Consider the following 20,589-nt stretch of genomic DNA (forward strand, 5'->3'; position numbering starts at 1 on the left):
TCCTTTTTTGGGCACAACATTCAAGAAGAATATGGACCAGCTGGAGAGAATCAACAAAACAGCCACGAAAATACTAAAATTCTAGAAAAGTTCATCTATGAAAAACAGAGAATCATTGGGTGAGCTTAATCATGAGAAGTTTGAAAAGAGAGTAATACTTGTCTCAACCATTTAAGAAGTCACAACGGAGAAGAGAACAAATCAGTTCTCTGTGTTCACTGAAGATAGAGCTTAAGATAGATAGTCATGATCTTAAAAAACAATGAGGAAGATTTAGATTAATTTTTAACTCTAGATGTAGTGAAGCACTGGAAGAGGTTTGCTGGGTAAATGTGGAATCCCTCTTGGATATCATCAAGAACAAGATGAATAAATGGTGTTGAGAACAGCATGTGTGTATTTGCTTCTGCCCAAAAGTAGGGGAATGGACTAAATGCTTTCCCAGATTCTCCCAGTTGTACTTTCTATGATGTTCATGGAAGATTTCCATCCTAACTGGCATCTACACTGCAGCCTTGAAAGGGATGATAGGCAAGACGACTCTTTTTCCTTCCAGATTCTGTGGCTGAGAAACCCTAAAACTTAGGTATGTATGTTATCTAAAGACAACAAAATAAGAAGTCATTCAGCAGAAAACAACTCCCTTTTAGGAATCCAAGCACTTGGCATGCAAAAGATAGCTGTAAATTTTGCTTTTGTCAGGATATTCTTTCTGTGGCGACCCCCATTTCCTTCTCCTACTTTCATATGATCCCCTAATTTCCCTTAGCAAAAATAAATACAATATTGAAGGAGATTTGTCATGGATTTTAGAGAAAAAAAAATAAAGAAACAAAGCAGAAGAAATCTAACAGGATAGAGGGAAAAAAGATGCAAAGCCAGGAGGCAGAAGAGTGTTCACAGAAAGTTAAACTGAAACCAAATTAAAATGAAAGTGGATTCAATTATCTGTCCAATTGTACACACATTTCCAGAGGTCTGTATTATTATCCTGGAGAAGAGATCCTGGCACTTGTGTTTTCTCCCCAACATTGCAGCAGCCTTTAAGTCATTTAAGATAGGAATTTTAAAAATGTTTTAATTGTCCTAAATGCTGAGCATTTTATGACCCATGATTCCTCATATGGGACTACCAGCCTTTAAACAACAATGGGAGCAGATGTTAGCCATAGCTGAGTACTTTTAATTGTCCCACTTGCGTATTCAAGGATAATGAGAATAATAAACCTTCCACAGGACTATTCGGGGGGCAAATTCGCTGTTACTTTTGAGGTGCTCAAACACTACCCTGAAAAACAGCCATATAAAGAAATAGTAGCAAGAAAGATTATAAAGTTGACAAAACTATAAATATCTTGTAAATAAAGACCTATAAAATTATTCAAAACCAGAACCTGTTGTGACCAGATGGAAAACAACACATAAGAGCTACCAACATCTTCAGTATCTGTCCTCAGTCATCCCAAGTTAATTCTACATATAAAATCAAATACCGGTGTTCAGTATAAGCAAGTTACCTACTACTGTAAATCTAGTTGCATGCTAGTTATCCTTCCTTCCTTAAACTCTTAGTTAATTAAGCAATGTGCCAGACACTTATGTATGGAGAAAGAATTTGCTTGGGGAACCGTTAATAGCAATGACTGTGAATAACCCCACAGATGCAATCTGAGAAAGCACTTTCACATACAGAAATTGTTTTAGCTTTCACCTCTAGGATTAAAAGTCACTGTCCCTACCTCTCACTAATAAGGTCAGTTTTGGGCACCTCCAATGAAGCTGCCATTTCTGGTGGTTTAAGTGATGGGGACACCTGTCCCCCTGAGAGCTAAACTGAGAGTACAACTCACCTCATAGACATTACCAAACAGTCTGCATGTGTTAGCAACCTTGTCACTTGTTCACCTGGCCTGCGTTCAAAGCACTGACCTAAAAGTGAAAGGTTCCCTCCAGCCACGTATTCCCAACCAATAAATTAAAAGTCCATTTCAGTACAAGGTTATCTTTCATCATGAGTTGGGGTGTAGGAGCTATTAGAATATTCCACTCGGAAGGCTTTGCAATACTGAGACTTTTAATTAAGATTGTCATCACCTTGCTAAGCAGTGACAAAGGTCAGGGTTTTGCAAGTCAGCTTTCTCTTGGATGTGAATGACTATTTTTGTAGTATAGTTTGTTCATTCACATCATATGCACAAATTCTTGGAAAAAGATGGCCACAAACAGCATCCAGGCAATACTCTCTGAGAAGTCATTGTGTAAACGGCAATGTCTGTCTGTCTTACAGGCCTGGGTAATTTGTTCTAGCTTAGATGGAGTAATGGGGAGCAATGTTGTTTGCAATGATGTTAACTCTTTGTCTTCCCTCCTACTTCAATAACAATATGCATGACATCATTTACAGTTATACTCTACCTTTCTGATGACTCTACTCTCTTTACTTTTTATGTAAAACAACAGATACGTTAATACCTTGCCATAACAGAATTAATACCTCTGAATTTTTTTATTGCATACCAATATTGAATGAATCAAAATGTTCAAGGTACAAGATTAGCACTACACAATGGTAAATAAATGGTGTAATCTGTGAAGTAAACATAAAGTTCTCAAATTACTAACAAATTTCTGAGTTATAATAGCCCCCATATTAAATTGCTTTCTTTAATGAGGGTGAAAAGATAGTGAGTAAAGACTCAACATTTGAGTCCTTCTCTTCCACAGCTTTTTGTACAACTTCATTCAAGTACTATAACTGCTTTATACATTTGTCCAAAATCTTTATCCCACAGTAGAGGTGAAATGTAAATATGCCACGTGGACTGAGAGTTCTAAATGCAGAATTAGGAGGGCTCTGTTCATCTCTAAAATGGAATGATTGTGCAGTATTTTACAGTCTCATGTACATTTTGCAAATTTAAAATGCTGTAGCAAGTGAAAGATCTTTTATTTCACAAGCCTCAAAAAACAAATATTGGTGAGAAAAGTATCAGGTTCAGATTCAGAACCGTTCTTAAATGGGAGTAAAGCTTTAAAACAAAGCAAAAACAAACAAAAGAGGGACTAATGGAACAACATAAATGCAAAATCTTGAATAATCTATTTTGGGTCAATGTCTTTTGTTTTATTTTATTTTCAGATGTTGATTTTGTATTTCCCTTTAAGGAAAAGGTTATGGAAATGATCTCTTTCAATAGGCCATATTGTTTCTAGCATTTAATAATTTAACAATTAACAGAGCATGGTAGGTTTTTTGGGGGTTGGTTTTTGGGGAGGCTGGTGGGGGGGAGGAGGGGTGTTTTGTGTGGGTTTTTTTGTTTTGTTGTTTTGTTGTGGGGTTTTTTAACATGCAACACTGCCAAATTCTGTCCTTCAAAACATCTCCTACTGAAATCTGCAGAAATAGAGAAGCATCGCCCACATTGGCCTGTGCCTTTTTGATAGAGACACGGTACTCCCACACAGCGGGACTGGGAGTGCACAGCATCCAGACTGAACCTCTGAGGACTGCCAACTATTTGCATGGCACAACAGTATTTTCCTCTAATAGGGTAACCTAACTTTAGAGCATACTAACCAAATATTCTCTGTTCCAATACACTGCACTGTGCAGAGCTTGAATTTACATTATAAAAACAAGTAATTCTGACATTGCAACCTGAAGTAGTATGGCTATAACAACTAAGATCTTACACAGCATTTCTGATCACTTTACACCACAAAACCCTACAGCACATATCTACAAATAAATCAGTTCATGCACAGTTGTCAGAGGATTAAAATAGATTTGCCACTACACTGCACAAATTTGAGTAGAGCAAAGAAATGCTGTACACATTTTTATAAAAGCTTTAATAGACTCTCTCATACATGTAATAATGACTGCATCTTTGCATTTATACAGGAATATATATTCATATCTCATAAAGTGCTGTCAAAAAGAGGCCTCTTCCCAGCCAATCAGGTAGTACACAGGGGACCTAAGCAAAGAGTTTTCAGAGAGTAAAGTGCGTAGGTTCTGTTAGAAACTCCAACTGAGCAAAGGGGTATTTGGGAGGTCTCACTGTAAGCACTAGTTAGACAAAGAGCTACATTTAAGTTGCACGTTTTGGACCTAACTACTGAAAAACTAAGAAATGCAAGGATAGAAAGAGGCATTTAGTATGTCATGGGACCAAAATATCCAACAAAAAGTCGAAAGGTTATAGGGTCAAAATAAATTTACTAATTTCTACATGGCTCAGAAAGAGTTAATCCTGGATCCCCACCTTCCATGTTCAGCACTTCTCCTTCACAAGAGTATCGACAAACTAGAAGGCATCTTCAGAAAAGGATTCACAGTAAAAATGCCAACAGATTTGGAGGGAACTGTTTCAGCAATAATAACAGTTTTGAGACCAGCCTTTTTTCTGTTTTTTTCTCTTGCTCTGTTTACTTTTCCAACTGGCCACCTGTTCACTATTATGGAACAAAAGCAAAATCTCTGTTATCTTTGCCTCTCCCTGTGGAGAGTTAAAAATGAAGTACAGGTAATCCAAACAGGGTCTCAAATACTGTGGTGGATCTGCAAGGGTCAAATTTGCAGGTGTACTTTAAAGGTGAAGTTTACGCCCTTTATACTGCCTGGGGTTTTCTCTCATGTATATTAAAAATAACATGTAGTACCGCCACCCTATCAGTGCCAAATAACCTTTTTATAAAGAGATCGTATCTTCCATTCTCCTTTCCAGTCTCAGGTCCTTCTTGTACAAGCTGTGCCCTAAAGTGCTCTTCCCAGTTTCCCAAGAGCTCCTAAACTATCACAGATAGTCCTGGCTATCTTTTTTTTTTTCAGCAGCTACATATCTAAATGACCAAATACTATTTAGGATGAGATGAAAGAAACATTCACACATTACAGTATAGAAGGAACTAAAGGTATGTCCTCTGGAAATAGAAGGATTAATTAAAGTAGGCTAATCTGGGATTTAGTTGACTGGATTTCCAAATGTCTTTCCCTTGCTTTCTCTGTCAATTTTCTTCACCATGCTATCTTTATTCAGTAATTGCATACCACATTGCCAGATGAGTAAGCAAATCCATTATATATATATATATATATATAATTTTTTCCAATTCCAAACACACATATTTAAGTCTGTCAATAGTCAGACTCCATGATATTTATACAGTACATGTCATCTTTGCACTCTGTTTTTTAGTACCTTTGAAGATCACTAAATCTAGTTCCACTTGTAATCTAAACTAAGGTTTCAGTTGAGATTCTTATAGAGAATGTTCCATGTTAGTTTCTTTACTATCATAATTAATGACTAAGAAAAAAAGCAATTTTGATTTCATGCTTGTTTTAAGAATGTTTTTTAAAGATTATGGTAACTTCTGCTGTTAAAAATACTAATTAAACATATTGGGTTGATTTTTTCAAGCTCTGATGTTTTTAATGAGGTGTTAGCTGTAGAGTAACATTTTCTAAAACATTTTAAATATCCCATAAGACAGTAGACTTTCAGAAAAATTCCAGAGTTCCTAAATAATTTTTTGTGAGGTTCAGGTTCCTAAATTACCAAGCTTTTCTTAAAAACAGATTAAAAAGCAAAACATTGCTCGGGATCTTTGGATGGATTGATTATATATGCATATATAATTTAACTAACCCGTTCTCAAAGCACTTACCTAAGAATAGATGGGTAAATAACAAACAATGATGGCTGTAACCGCTGAAAGCACAAGCACGTGTTTTAGACAGTACAGTGTTTGTGATAAGCAAACTGCTTTGTCAATTAAACACACAGTTCTTTGCTTATAACACATCTCTTCTTAACAGGAGCCATGCTGGGACCTGTGCTCCTTCATGGAAATGAAGGCCATAGACAAAAGGAAAGCAAGCAAACTTCAGCCTCATGTACAGCATTTTGTTTCTCTTTTAGTATCAATGCCAGATGGATGATAAGTCCATCTTACATAATATGTACCTGTACAAATACAGCTGCTTATCATAGAATAGTTTATGTTGGGAGGGACCTTCAAAGGTCATCTAGTCCAAGCCCCTGCAATAAGCAGGGGCATCTTCAACTAGATCAGGTCCTCAGAACCCCTTCCAGCCTGGCCTTGAATGTCTCCAGGGATGGGACATCTACCACCTCTCTGGGGAAACCTGGGCCACTTTCACCAACCTGACTGTAAAAAATTTCTTCCTCATGTCTAGCCTGAATTTTTCCTCTTTTAGTTTAAAACCATCACTCCTTGTCCTGTCACAACCGATCCTGCTAAAAAGTCTGTCCTCATCTTTCTTAAAAGCCCTTTTTAAGTACTGGAAGGCTGCAGTAAGGTCTCCCTGGAACCTTCTCCAGGCTAAACAACCCGAACTCTTCCAGGCTGTCCTCACAGCAGAGCTGTTCCAGCCCTCCAAATCATTTTTGTGGCTTCCTCTGGCCCCTCTCCAACAGGTCCATGTGTTGCCTGTGCTGAGGGCTCCAGAGCTGGATGCAGAACTCCAGGTGGGGTCTCAGTGCTTGTGGGGCTGCACTGCAAACTGCATTACTGAAATGACTTGGGATTAAGAAGCAGTGAGAACGGGGAGTATTGCTTCAAATTTCTTCAGTGATCTCGTATACAGCAGATGATCATTGTACCAGCAAATGAAGGGGGCTGGAAGTCTATGAATAAGAGTAGAGTCGAAGGTAATCAGCTGCTCTGCCAAAGAAAATGCATGGTGGAACCGCACTCCAGAGTAGACCTGTAGACAAATTTGGACTATAGAGGTTTTCCATAGCCTAAAGAAACTCCTCCAGACGAAATAATCCCCCAGAGCTACACACACATAATCATTTATGTAATTTTTATTTGTATTTAGTGCAGCTGGGTACCAGTTTTTTTTATATTAAAGAGTGCAATGGCTTAAGTCTTGCAGTAGTGAAAAGCTAAACTGGTGCCAAGATTAAACATAAAACAGAGTTTAAAAAAAAAAAATCACTTAACACTAGATGGTTAAGCCTTTCTGTAAGTGCCAAAATAGCAGGCTGATTTTGAGAGGTGCAAAACAGACAGAAGTTCCTCCTGACGTCAGTGGAAATGCCTGGGTGTTCAACACCTATAAAAAATACAAGTGTTTCCTTAGATGCTTAAGGAATAATCACAGATGCTAATTTTAAACTAGGGTAGTCACTCTCCGCAGACTCCTGCTATGGTAGTGGGGGTTAGCAAGGCTTTTCTAGGGGGCAGTTCAGAGTAGGAGCCATCTGCTCTAAATAAGGTTCTGCCAGCTATCAAAGTAACGGATGGCTGAACTGATTTTGCTTACAGGATTTTGAAGAGAAGTAAGAACAAGCATCAGATTTCAAGTTGAAGGGTTTCTGACAGTTAAGAGCTGTTGGAAGGAAGCATTTGAAGTAAATGGAAAATCTTACTCATACCAAGTACAGTAAACACTTAGCACTTTCGTCTGTAAAGCCAGCACATGGGTATTATAACCACTGTTTTGGAGATGAAGACATGGACAAAGTGATGTGGCCTTATAACTCCAAAAGCAGAGAAAATTGTGACAAGACATAGGAGCAGCAGTGCCCATTCTCACACTTAGGACACAAATTCAGGACTAATTGTCTCACCTGTGTGCACACAAGGAAATTTAAGGTGCAAATATAAACACTAACTCAACATTAGCCAGACAACTGTCAGCTTCTGCTTTTCTCTGGACAGGCTTTCTAAAGAATGAAGTGTGTTTCCACAAGCTACCATTTCAAGTGAGACACTTTCCTAAAAGGAGAACATTGCATTTCAAAGTCTTCTCTCTCTCTGCAGATGCTCTGGTTCCTGCAGAGCTGCAACACCTGCCCTGTAATCCTTTCACACCAGTAGTCTGAGGATTACTAGGACCATGCTATCTTGATCTGAGGAGTAACTTCTACTGCCAACAGAAGAGCTGCTGCAGAATACGTACAGAAACAGTCACAGAGGGTGATCATAACATTGTGCTTGCTGGTTAAATTATGTGGAAAGAGGAGACTTCTGTCTTTAAATACATGCCAAATTTTATCAGGTAGAAAAAGAGCATCATATAGCACCTGTATAGTTATGATCAGCTTATATACATCAAGTCTCTCAACATGAAGCAGATTTAAAACCAACAAATTCAGTGATATTATAAGAACAAATGTTATTATCACAGCACACCATGAAATGATGTTCTTCAAACAATGAAGACTTGAAAATCACCCCAAACTACTAAGAATGAAATTTAATTTAGGACAAAATAGAGTGCTCAGTATGAACACATTCTCCTTCTGGTATCAGCTGAGAGTAAAGGATGCATAGGCATAAAGGACACATGCACTGAGAGTCAGCAACTTCTCACTGCTCACAGTAGAGGAATATCCCATCAGTTACACATTGTTTATCCCGACAATTAAGGCTCAGAAAAAATTATGCTTGGCAGTAAAGCCAGCCAAAAGAACTCAACTTTGCCAACTGTGTAAGCACTTTTATATTTGTTTGCTTGCAAGGATATAAAATAACATATAGGATGGGTGTCTTTCGACTTGGAACAAAGCTAAGCAGCACAAATTCCCATCTAATTCTATTTCACTGACACGTTTCTTCCTGCATCGTGTCCACCTGCATTCCAGATACAAATCGAATGTGTTCTGCAAGCAGGCTCTGCAGTACAGCTTCTAAAATACTACTAATATCTAGATAGCATTTACCATTCATGACTAAAGAAAATCCTAATTCTCAGTCTCACTGAAATTAATTCAGTAGAACTGTATAGTGCAATACAGAAATTACAACCTAAACTAAACATCATTAAATGGATAAGAATTTATGCAACAGTGATTAAATTTTTGTTAGGCATTTGGTATCAAATTTTTCCATCATAATGATGAAACTCCTTTTGCCTTACTTGTAAGAGGATGGAAGAGCTCTGGTGCAAGATTTTGAACTGTGCTACCCCATTGACAAAAAGTAGTCAAAATTCAGCTTAGTCTTAGTTTGATTTGGAAATGGTGACACAATCATATTTTCTTACTGGGATTCATTAATTTACAGAATATACCTAAGCCCTGCTTTTGTTTGCACAGGGCTACGAATTGTATGAGCATATGAGCATAGATTCCCTATTTACTGCAGTCTCAGGGCTGAAGACCTTCAGTGTTCTTCCAAGTAAACACCTCCCATGCCACTCTCTTCAGCTCTCCAGCAACCCAAACACAGATCCACAGAAAGATGCAGACCTCCCAGCCCCAAGAGATTATAGCAAAGTCCACTGCTTAACACACAGCTTTCCTCTAGCTCTTAAGCACCTTGGTTGCAGCTTATGGAAACCCACTTTCTTCCAATCCTTATTGTCTTACTAATTGGATCAGCATATCTGCAGACACTTTACTACACAAATTTCAGGGGAGGCTGTGATGTGTATCTGTGAGTGGATGTAACCTTTTTTTCTTATTACAAAATAGTTCTTAAAATTTATTTTCATAACGACACAGTTCTGTTGCTGGCAGATTATTGGGGGTGAGTGGCAATTAACAGCTGAATTGGTACTGTAGGTATTACCCATTCGACAACACTAACAAAAACATACAGAACCTTGAGAGAGCTGTTTGAGTTTAAATAAAAAATATAATATTGAGTAATTGATTTCTCACACTTAATAAGGAAAAACTTCCCATTTGAAAAAAACAAAAACAAACAAACAAACCTAGCTCCATAAACATTTATAGTTAAGTGAATTTCATAATAGCTTTCTTTGAATTTTCCTTAACATATCAGCACCACAGTATTCAGGGCCCTCTTTAGCTGCACACCTTACTGACAGCTTCCAAGACAGAATATGAAGCACACTGACAAAATATGATCGTTCCACTATCCTTTCAGCGTGCTCTTCTCAAGCACCATTCCATGCAAGTAACATCAGCAAGAGGAATTTAACATGTTACTATTTTAACAAGCACTAATCTCTAAGAGGCCAATCGTACTGAAGAAGCCATAAACACATCCCATATTTCTACACACAGTCCCTCTGCCCTCATGGAAACTCTTCACAAGACTGGAGAAACTGCAACTCCATGTCTTTCTGTGGCATCAGTGTCTAATATTTAGGAGAGTTATAGTATATGCTGAAAAATGAATACATGCTGAGGCAGAAAAAAAATTAAGCCCATCCACTGACTACCAAGTTCTGAGTCAGACCCTATATGGGGCCATATACCACTGAGAAGGTCACTTAAAGAGCATCCAGGATTTAAAAGGAAACAAGAGATTATTTATGTGTGTGTTCTTAATATTAGGCATTTTGGCATGCTCCGATTGAAAATTACTGATCCACCTGAAGGAGAAGCATTTGGTCTTGGAGTGTTGAAACTTCATGTTACTGTAAGGTACACTCTCTAGCTATAGTGGCATATATCAAGACATTGTTCTTCTACAGAAGACAGTCACAGTACTGGATGAATACTAGAAAAAAATAAGTCAAAAAAGGTGAAATTATTTCCTTTTCTAACTATTAGTAGTAATAGAAAATCCTGCATTTCAACCTACAAAATTCCCCAAACACCTATGTCATCCAAATGCTGTGCATAAAAGCTATTGGAGGCAGAGAACCGCAGTGTAGGACTCATTAGACCACATGATTTTTCCACTGATGATTATTCTGCTTGCAACTCTGGGGGATTTTCCTTCTAACAAATTAAATCCCCTACTGAAGTTAGTCCTAAAGCTACTCAACCCAGAACCCCCATCTTTTTAAGAAATATCCAACTGCTACCAGGTAAGTACTAGGAGTAAGTAATGAGAAGGCTGATGCTCTCTTAGAACGGAGTGTACCTTTTGCCTCCCTCCCATTCACCAATAGTTTTCATTGAGACCCTATTCTTGTTGCGTACTTGCAGAGGGAAATCCCTGCGTTCTCAACAATCCCACTGGCATTCCGCATGGGTTAAAAGTGTCGCTTCATCAAAAACCCTCGAGGTTGATTGCTCAAGGAAAGAATTTTGCACTGTCTAAAAGAAAAAAAAAAAAAAAAAAAATCACCCCTTTTCCCCCTGAATCCCAACTTTGATTATTTCCAGGTAATCTCAGTAAAAATGCTAGGCATGGGTTGTGATGCCCTGTACACACTGTTGATACTGCTATATTCTCCAAGACAATTATTTCAATCCACAAGGGATGGTTCTACAGTACTGAATTTTGCTGGTGGGATCCAGCCTCTCCTGCCAATGTTTTTATGCCTAACTTTTCTTTTTCATTCATTCAGGCTTGGTTATTTCTCTCCTTCTCTTCCTAGTCAAAGAATGAAGCTGTTTCCTTCCACTTCATCTGTCTTCTCACTCACCAGTAGACTTCTTCCAGGAAGAGGTTTCTGATAAGATATCAATTTAGATTTCATCCATAGAAGACCACACAAACTCCAGAGTGAATCTGGGACACTGACAGTAACTCTATTTATAGATGCTGAAGTCAGACTGAACACAAGGTCAACTCCTCTTTCAGGTTGCAATGAATCTCTCAAATCTGCTGAACCTATTGAAGTTGCAGCAACACTAGAAAAATAAGGACGATGTCCATAATACATAGTGCCGGTAGCTTCTTCCAAATAATCTGCCATACGTGTGGCTTCCAAATGCATTTTTATTTGCAAGGACAACAGAATTGTGTTACCAACCAAAGGAGGTAATGCAGATAAATCCTTATATGTCACCCTGAAAATGTAATCTGATATGTACTGCTGAAGGCTGGAAAAGACACAGCTTCTTTCCTAAAGAACCTTTTCCAAAGTCCTCACGTATACACAGCATTCAGTGTCATCAAGAAGATTTGCATTCACAAAGAGTGTAATATCCAGGTAAATAAATATTCTGAGTCTTCTTGTTTAGAAATTGCATTGACACCTACATTATAACCCTTTTGCATTAACGAAGCAGTGGCATCAGGGCCATACAGTAAGCTAGAATAAGAACATTCATCGATAATAATATCAGTAAGGCAAGGAGTATGTTTCCAGTTCTTTCCTTACATACGTTGGTGCAGCAGTGTCAGAGACAAGTCCGAATGACTGCAGAAGACACTTACGAATACGTGGAGCCAGTTTAGTGCTTTACAGTACAATACAACTGTCCTGAAGAAGGGATCACACTGGTGTCACAACTTCAGATCTTTTCTCTAGCCTGAAGGCTTAAGATTTACTTGAAAAACTAACAAACCACATTTCATGTTAAAGTTTAAAAAAGCACACTCCTATAATAAACTATTTATAGCGAAAGTTACAAATAAGAAAGAGCACTGTTTAACGCACAGCTCGCTAAGTAGCGCTGGCAGTTCAAACTTGCTTCAAACAATACATTTGCATCTTGAGTAGTATTGTTGTGCTTGGTTTCCTAAGCTAAGGGACACTGCATTTTCCTATGTTCCTTTTGGTTATATTGAGATACAGGCTACTGAAAACTAAAACGTTTCCAAAAAAAGTTCAACAAGCTCCGAAAACTTCAGAAATAAGCTTATCATAGAGAGAAGACATATCATGTTTCAAGTCTTCCACTATGAGAGCTAGTATGATTTTTATTCCCCTCCAGTCCAGCAGGGTAGGAACTGAAAGCAATCTAATTACTAGTCTGACATACCATAGAACCAACCACTTCCATCTGTTGTTCTAAATATCACTGCTGTCCTCTTTTCACGAGTGGGAAATGGAGATCTGAAGTGAGCTGATCTTACCTGAGGTTACAGAGTAGAGTGTAGAAGAGAATCTCACTCCCTTTGTCCAGAATTTTTGATTTCCAATACTTTTTTATTTCCATGTAGTACTGAAGAAACAAGGGGCCACTTTCATAGATCTTTCAACTGCTGTTTAAGCACATGTGGCCAGTGGAAATGTACTGGGTCAAGCAGCAGATTTCAGAAGTTTCCAATCCCATGGTTCCCATCTACATGTTCAAAAGACACCAAGGCTGTAGTTTTCTAATGAGTTCCTACCGAAGACAGCATGCCCATCCATAATACATTTTTTTGTTGTTGTTATTCAGTCTTTCTTTATAGTTTCTGCCTGAAACTTCCAACCATATGATCCTGTTTGAGTTTTTACCAACAGTGCCTAATGTAGAAAATGGTCAAATTGCTGTATTTTCTTGATTTCTTGATTTGACACAGGCTAAATATTACCCTAACCAAAGCATTTAAATTGGTGTTCACATTCAGAGAGAGAAAGCTGAGGTACTACACAGCCTCCTTTCTTAAAAGTATACTTCATATTTATTCTGACATTTGCAACCACCAAGGAACCTGGATTACAGCAGTCCATAATACTCTATGAACCATGGTTATAATTAGGCGTCACATCCATTGTAATCCTATGGACGTCATCATGTGTTACCAGCATCTGTTGACAGATCTCATACCAGGCATATCACTAAAATGGCAAGTCTGGAGAGGGCAGCCCACAATAGAAACAATGGCATTTATTTTTGGTTTGTTCCAAGACTGCCTAATAGAAAATATATGCTGCCAACTGCCAGGGCTCCACTGAGATCACTTTTCAATATTATATTACCAGTTTGAACAAAGATCTGTGCCCATGTATCTGCAATCTTCTCCTAATAAATAAAGAAAGCATTTTCTGCAACTGTCTTAGCATCAGAGAGACAGAAGTCTTGAAATTTTATTAAGTCTATCATAAGAGTACACATTTTTCTTCTGTAAGTCAACAGATTTAATGCAAACATAAGAAAGCCTACAGAATCCAAATTCTCTTTACTTTTTATCATTTATCTGCACTGTAGAAAAACAGCATTAGACTGCTGACTATGTAGTAACCTGTCCATTATGTCTTTACTTTGAAAACAGCATTCTCTGAAACGCTGGACAATTGAATCCTAATCAGATGTAACCATGACCTGTTATGGCTGAGTACTTTCAAATCACTAAGCACTTAAGCACTAACACCAATTCCATTCTCATTATAAAACATAAAAGAGTAGTTTGCCATCTAAAGAGTGTAAATTAAAACAAATGTCCATGTTCATGAGTATGGTTTACTAATTGGTTAGGAGTAACAGCAGCTGGTGGGTGAAGAAAAGTTAACTTCAACCTAGCTCAGAACTTCTTCCACTATACTCATACAGCAGGATCTGAGCAGATGTGAATGTAAGAAAATGAATAAAATCAGCTAAAACTCACAGTAAGAAGGAGACAAGTAAAAACTGAGAGTAAAATATTGGCTCTACCGATTTAAATGACAAAGCAAAGCCATTGGCCCCAATGATTCTAACAGCTCCTACTTTTACAGCTATACTTTTATAGTACAGCTTTTACAGAAGCTGTGACTGTAACAGTGGGACAAAATATCATCAGATATAATTTGGCAACTTCTACTTAAGTTCTTGAAGTGAGCTGCTCACCTATAACAAAAAGCATATTCAACTGTATTGTCTAGAGCATCATTTCTCTCTCTCTCCTTCTGCTGTTTTTTTTTCATTCTTGTAACCAGCAGATAACCTTTTAATCTCAGATCTGTCAGATATGACTTCAGCATCACCTTTTGCATTAGGAAGTAACAAATCCTTTACAATACTTCATTTCTCTCTTTTCCATATGCTGTTCAAAACTCAGTGTTCTGAAATTAGATATTGCAAATATTACTAAAGTACCAAACCCTTGACAAGACTGCTGATGGGATTATAATCTCTGCCTATATTCAGAATAAGAGCATGGGTAGTACTTGCTGGCACAATGGTTTTCTTACACCTAAAAGGCATGAAGCATTCCCTGTACAATGGTATATTCCAAGGAGTTTACAGATTTGTTTTTTCCCAGGGAGTGAACTGGCATGTGAGAACCTAATCATGAAATACAGTCTTCCAGATCTAGTCTGGATGTATTTTTAAGCAATATTTTCCTTGTCAGATCATTCAGTCTGAATTAATAATAAATTCTAATGAGATCTGACTTGCAGGATCACAATTTCAAAGTCTGCTCTCAGAAATATTGCAAACTTTGTCTGCATACCAATTTTGAACCACCTCATTCATCTCCCTGTTTACAATTGCAGTTTACTGTTCTTGAGAACCAATCAGGCACACACATCAATTCAGATTCTGCTTTCCGAAAGTAGGATCCAGGAAGCGAAGTTTAAAATTACTGAAATCTCCGTCAACAACTAATATATAAATATAGAGGTACTGACAGAATCTTTCCAGTGCAATATAAACTCCTGACTCCCATAAATTAGTGCCATCTTACATAGGTTTCACTTAAAAATCCAAAAAGTGAATGCTTTATCCACAAAATATGGCATAGCTAATATACATTATATCTATGCTTTATATGATGTAAAATACATTCTCTTACAAAATTAGAACCCATTACTGCACAGCCCTGGCAAATCCAGATGCAGCACAGCAATAAATTAGAGCATCATTCCACACAGAAGCACATATACAGACACGCTTTATTTCCAGACCTTCCTTTGCTGTTTCTCCCATGCTGGGTCCAGGAGCAGGTCCCTGTCCCATTCTTCTTCTTGGGTCATGTACTCATCCTCTTCATAGTTGTAGGTGTACTGCATGTTTGTTTCTATCTGGTTCATGCTATTCATGCTACCTGGGGATCAGCTTCAGCTGCTGTGGCTTCTACTAGTTTTAAATGTATGTATACTTTTTAAGCTCAGTTAACTTGCAGATGGGTTGTAGGTAGCAGTGTCTGTTTTCTTTCTTATTTCTCTTTTTGCGAAACGACAGGGAGTGAATACTGATGAGTCTTGCTGAGAGCAGAGGCTGAAACTGTCAGGTAGGTGCTGACCTATGGTGACCTTCCTTCCCTCTCTCTCCTGCCCTCTTCCCTTTCTCTCTCTGCTGCTACTGCTGCTGCTGTAGGTCCCTGCGGCTGACCCTCCGGAGAAGCCCAGCGCGGCTCATTGCTGCGGCTTATTATCCCCGCCGGGCTGTCACGTGGCGCGGCGGCGGCTGCGGCCCCGCTCCAGGCGGCGGGGCGCCCTCGGCCGGGCCGGGATCGCCGCCCCTGCGGGCGGGACAGAGCGGGGCTAGGAGCGCGCTGTTTCTGCGCAAGGCAGCGAGAGAGACAGCCTCCGAAAGGGGGAGCTGGCCGGGGCAACCCTCCTCCCGTAAGCGCTCTCGCCAAAAATTACCATTTACTCGTCTGTGTCTTCTTCTAATTCGATAAAATACCTGACTTTTTTTTTTTCCTACTGACGTGTATTTCTACTTGTCCAGACCCATCTATGATTGCTGATGCAGTATGACATTGTCTATCATTAGTCTGAAGTCTGTGTGGACCCTTGAGTCACTTCCTACTTTCCTTTTTGGATTAAGGATCACAAGCGCTAGTGCAGACAAGGACACCCGAAATGTGAAACAATTTCCAGTGGAAATCAGGATTGGAGTTAAACCAGAAAGTGTGGAAGCATAACTTAAAAAAGCAACATATATCTTCTTTGTCCAAGAAACATGCTTAGTACATCCCCAAAGCAAGCACCAAGAAGTACATGCAAAGGTCTTTCTAAATGTGACAAGAACCATTTACCTGTGCTTCCACAGGGTAAAATCTGAAAAGATGTCACTGAGATCAAGCATTCTGGCAAAGCCTGTCCTGTATCTCCCCTGCCATTTAATTTCAGTTGCCCTGGCAACAACCTTACTTCTGGGAATTGGCAAGTTTACTATGTTCTTCGTGGAGCCTGCCATTCTATCATCCGCCAAGGTCATCCTCTATACCAGTGTCCACACTGGATACAATTCGAACTTTACTTCCAAAAAGAAAAAGCTCACCAAAACCGAGCTTTTGGAAGCCATAAAAGACGAAGATATAAGGGAGAACTATGTTCAGTAAAGGCAACCATAGATCTCTAAGCCAATGTGAATGAAGAAACAAAACAACAGCTAGACAGCACGTGTCCTCCACTTCATGTTGCTAACCAAAATGCTGCTTTTTGTCAAGGCACCTTCTGTCCCACAAGTCTATGCAATTTAGAACATACATACATGCACAGGTAATACCTACCCATTAGCTCCAAAAAACTTGATGAATGCAGCACTAAGGTTGCAAATTGGAATTCAGAAGAGAATTGCAACATGTTCCGTGCAGTCAAAGTAAGCTGACCTTCCAAAGACTGCTATACGTATTGTATGATAAATAGTCTAAAAAAAATTAAACTCCAAATCTATGCAGCAAAATCAGAACCACATGCTTTTCACCTGCTGAATGCAAATATTCTCAAGGTTTTTACATTTCCTTCCATATAATGAAGAAAATATTGATGAAAGCTATGCGCAGACTTTTTTGTTCAAATGCAAATAGACATTCTCTTAGAATACTCTCAGGCAGTATCAAATAGCAATTACAAACCAAAAATATTTTGTGTACGTACACATTATGTGTACACTGGTGTAATTTGTGTCATTTATTTTTATAGAGGGATAGTCATCTGTGGTTTGTGATGCATGTTCAATTTCAATGACCTAAATGACTTTAAGCCTTCAAAGTCAGTAAAACCATCCTTTTTTAATTCACTATACACATCACAGAGTTTCTAGAGGAAAAGCAGGAAGAAGTCAGAAAAGTCCAAGAAGTTAAGATATAATGCTCTGAACCAGGGCTGTCCCCTGTGCAAAGAGTTCTTCTGCGCTGACAAGACCTGTGACCTTTCATGCACTACTTCATTAGAGGTGAGCCATCGCAACCAGCTTCACACCTTTTCTCAGCACTGCCGTGTCTGGAGATCTACGTGGACAAATTCAGGTGGTAGCATACCACTCCCCTCTGTGCAGTATAGGTGAGCCTTACCAGTACCAATGGCTTCATACTGGGAGGTAATAGTTAAAAGCCACATTTTATTTGTTGGCCCTCAGCCTGTAACACAGGCCCAGAGTACCTGTGTCATGAAATAAAAATGGAGGCATGATGATGATAAAGAGTATCCGTTCACACAATGGATTATGACTAGACTTAGATACATGCCTAGATTTCGGGAAATCAACAGGAAATCTACCAAGATTGTATAGAATTCTGAAAGAAAGATACCAAGTTTTTGATAAAATAACTGGATTTGCTCAAAACATAGCTAGCCACTGCTGCAAAGGTACTGTTCATTTTTTCATGGTTACTTGGTACAGATGTAAACTTACTACTTTCACAACAAAACAAAGAAAACAAAAATGTCATCATTTTTCCAAGGAACCAATAGCTAAAATAGTATCTCTCAGTCTGACAGATAAAAAAAAAAAGTCAATTCCAAATAGGAATAAACTCACATTTTTATATTAGGAGCAAATATTTCAAAATCCACCTTGGGTAGGTTATATTAGTTCCTTTTGGATGAGAAAAATATTTCAGAATGAAAAATGTGATTGTTTAATTCTGAAAATGTCAAAATAGGAGGCTTCAACTTCATCAGTGTGCATTTTGAGACAGTTGGGCTTTTAACCTACGAAATAGGAAGCTAAATGAAATATATCCATTTTATAAAAACTGCTTATCTTTGTGGAATATGACCTGTTTTACATTCTCTAAGTAACTGCTTACTGCCCCTTAATCAGACAGCATGAGTAGGCAGGGGAGATATTTATAGATGGAGCTTTAGGAGGAGTATCTGGTATTTTGTTTACTACTTTAATTTAATTTCATAAACGAACAGTGTAGATGGTAATGAGAAGCATATGAATGGAGGTCTGTAGTGGAAAGAGAGCCAAAATGGAGCTCTGATGCCAAACTTGAAGTGGAAAGGGAGCTGCCTCTTCCAGCTTACCTAGAGAAAAGGAAAGCTGTGCCCAGCGGAGTAGTATGAATAAAGCAGTGTGCTTCAATCAGCTTATTCCCACATCAGAGGTAGGTTAGGACTATCCCCACTGAAGCTGGCAGAGTCACACAGCTACAATCTATGTGTGCCTAAGGAGAAAGAAAATCAAATCAAAACAGAAATAAGCAAGCTGAGCAGGAAAGAAAAGGACAGAAGTCCCAAGTAGAGAAAGAGCAAGAAACACAGTGAATCTCATAGATATGGAATTTTAAGCTGACATGGCAAGATACCCAAGAGTCAGCAGGTAAATTTGAGGAAGAAATTACACAGATTGCCCACAATGTGGTAAGATGAAAAGAATACTTATGATTGCCAAACAGATTAGAAAAAATAAGGTGGAACAGGGAGATCAGAAATGGACATGACAGAGCTGAATTGTCAACTGTTTTTATCTTCTATGTGGCAAAAGGCATGCAGTTTTAGTACATGCCAACATAAATGCTAGGAAGGGCCTACCCAGGAGAATGCCTTTACCCCAGGAGAACACTGTGGTAACAAGATATCATTTTCCATGTACAATGAGCACCAAGAAGGCCAGAACTTTCCTACCAGGAGCAGCAGGTCTGTGGGTGAACTCTCTTGAGTATTTCTTAGCAGATTTGCAACTTATGAAGGATCTTTGAATCTAATACCACCTAAGTGAAAACCGTCTGGCACACTTTGCATTAAGCTCCTTGAGAATCAAAGAGCTTTTCTAACTAAAGCTCAGTTTTCAGTTTCAGATCTTAAACTGTAACAACATTCAGGGAAAAAAAACCTCAATATGTAAAGACAATATGAATAAATGTTAAACTTCTTCATATTTCTGAAATGAACAGACATGGAAGGAAGGCAGAAAGAGAGCAAAGAAGAGAAGCATGCATCTGGGAACCAAAATTCTGATTTTTGTCTGAGCTAAGGAAAAGCACCGTGGACAGTGAACATATTAGCCCTCACACATCTCACACTGAGAGACACAAACTTTAATTCTGAAAAATCCCCATGCTACTCATGTGTGGTGATATTAACTGTACAGAAGTATACATTATAACTATTTTTTTAATATTTCAAATGACAGGTTTGGAAATAAAAATGGAGGAAGAGTTAAAAAAATGCATTGCTGGCTTCATAGTAACTGACATTGTCAGAAGATCCTGAAGTATTTAATCAGCTATATATAGAGACGACTTTCTCTGTTCCTGAAATTCAGCCATGGATGAAGTGTAGCAAGAAACATTTATAGGACAGACAAATACTACCAAAGCATAGCTTGGGCTTCAGGAGTATGGAGAAAATGTTGACTACACTGACATCACTGGCTTTTGCCAACCCTTTGTGCGGAGGGGAAATCACGGGGCTGAGACATGGGGTGACCCACACCAGCTTAAGATGCCCTATATGACCTTGAGCAAGTAAATTCAGGTAAAATTTCCCCCCCCAAAAAAAGCTAAATGTTAGCCCATTAGTCTGCTCTCACTGGAAGATAAACAAGCTCTAAAATAGTGTCAGCAATGCTTCCTTTGGTCCTTAATGTCTGTCTGGAATAAAAACTCCCTGAAGCAGAGGCTTTTTCTGTTTAAAAGGCCTGAGGATCCTACAGAACAATTATGATTACAGTGTGCTTTACCTGCCACACACCCTTCACCTCCATGTTTGTCTCTCAGGTTTGTGTGTAGCCTGCACATGAAAATGCCTAGCATTATTCTAGTATGTCAGGTTTGCTCAGTCATTCAGGATCTCTTATACTCTGGAAGGGATGCCCCTGCTGTTTGTAGGGCCACACTTGCAGCCTTATAGCCTGCAGCCAGTGG

General features: G+C 38.7%; 1 protein-coding gene across 1 annotated transcript in view; it reads right to left on the reverse strand.

Annotated features, from left to right (window-relative positions):
* The window catches only part of ACTN2 (actinin alpha 2), a 69,695-nt gene extending 53,801 nt beyond the window's left edge, over positions 1–15,894 (reverse strand). Inside the window, exon 1 of the mRNA XM_082049076.1 lies at positions 15,449–15,894. Within this exon, the coding sequence (XP_081905202.1) occupies positions 15,449–15,583 (135 nt within the window). The 5' untranslated portion in view covers positions 15,584–15,894. The remainder of the gene's footprint in view (positions 1–15,448) is intronic.
* Between the last annotated feature and the right edge of the window lie 4,695 nt (positions 15,895–20,589).

The sequence above is a fragment of the Streptopelia decaocto genome (assembly GCF_964273445.1).
Source record: "Streptopelia decaocto genome assembly, chromosome: 3".
NCBI classification, from domain to species: domain Eukaryota; kingdom Metazoa; phylum Chordata; class Aves; order Columbiformes; family Columbidae; genus Streptopelia; species Streptopelia decaocto.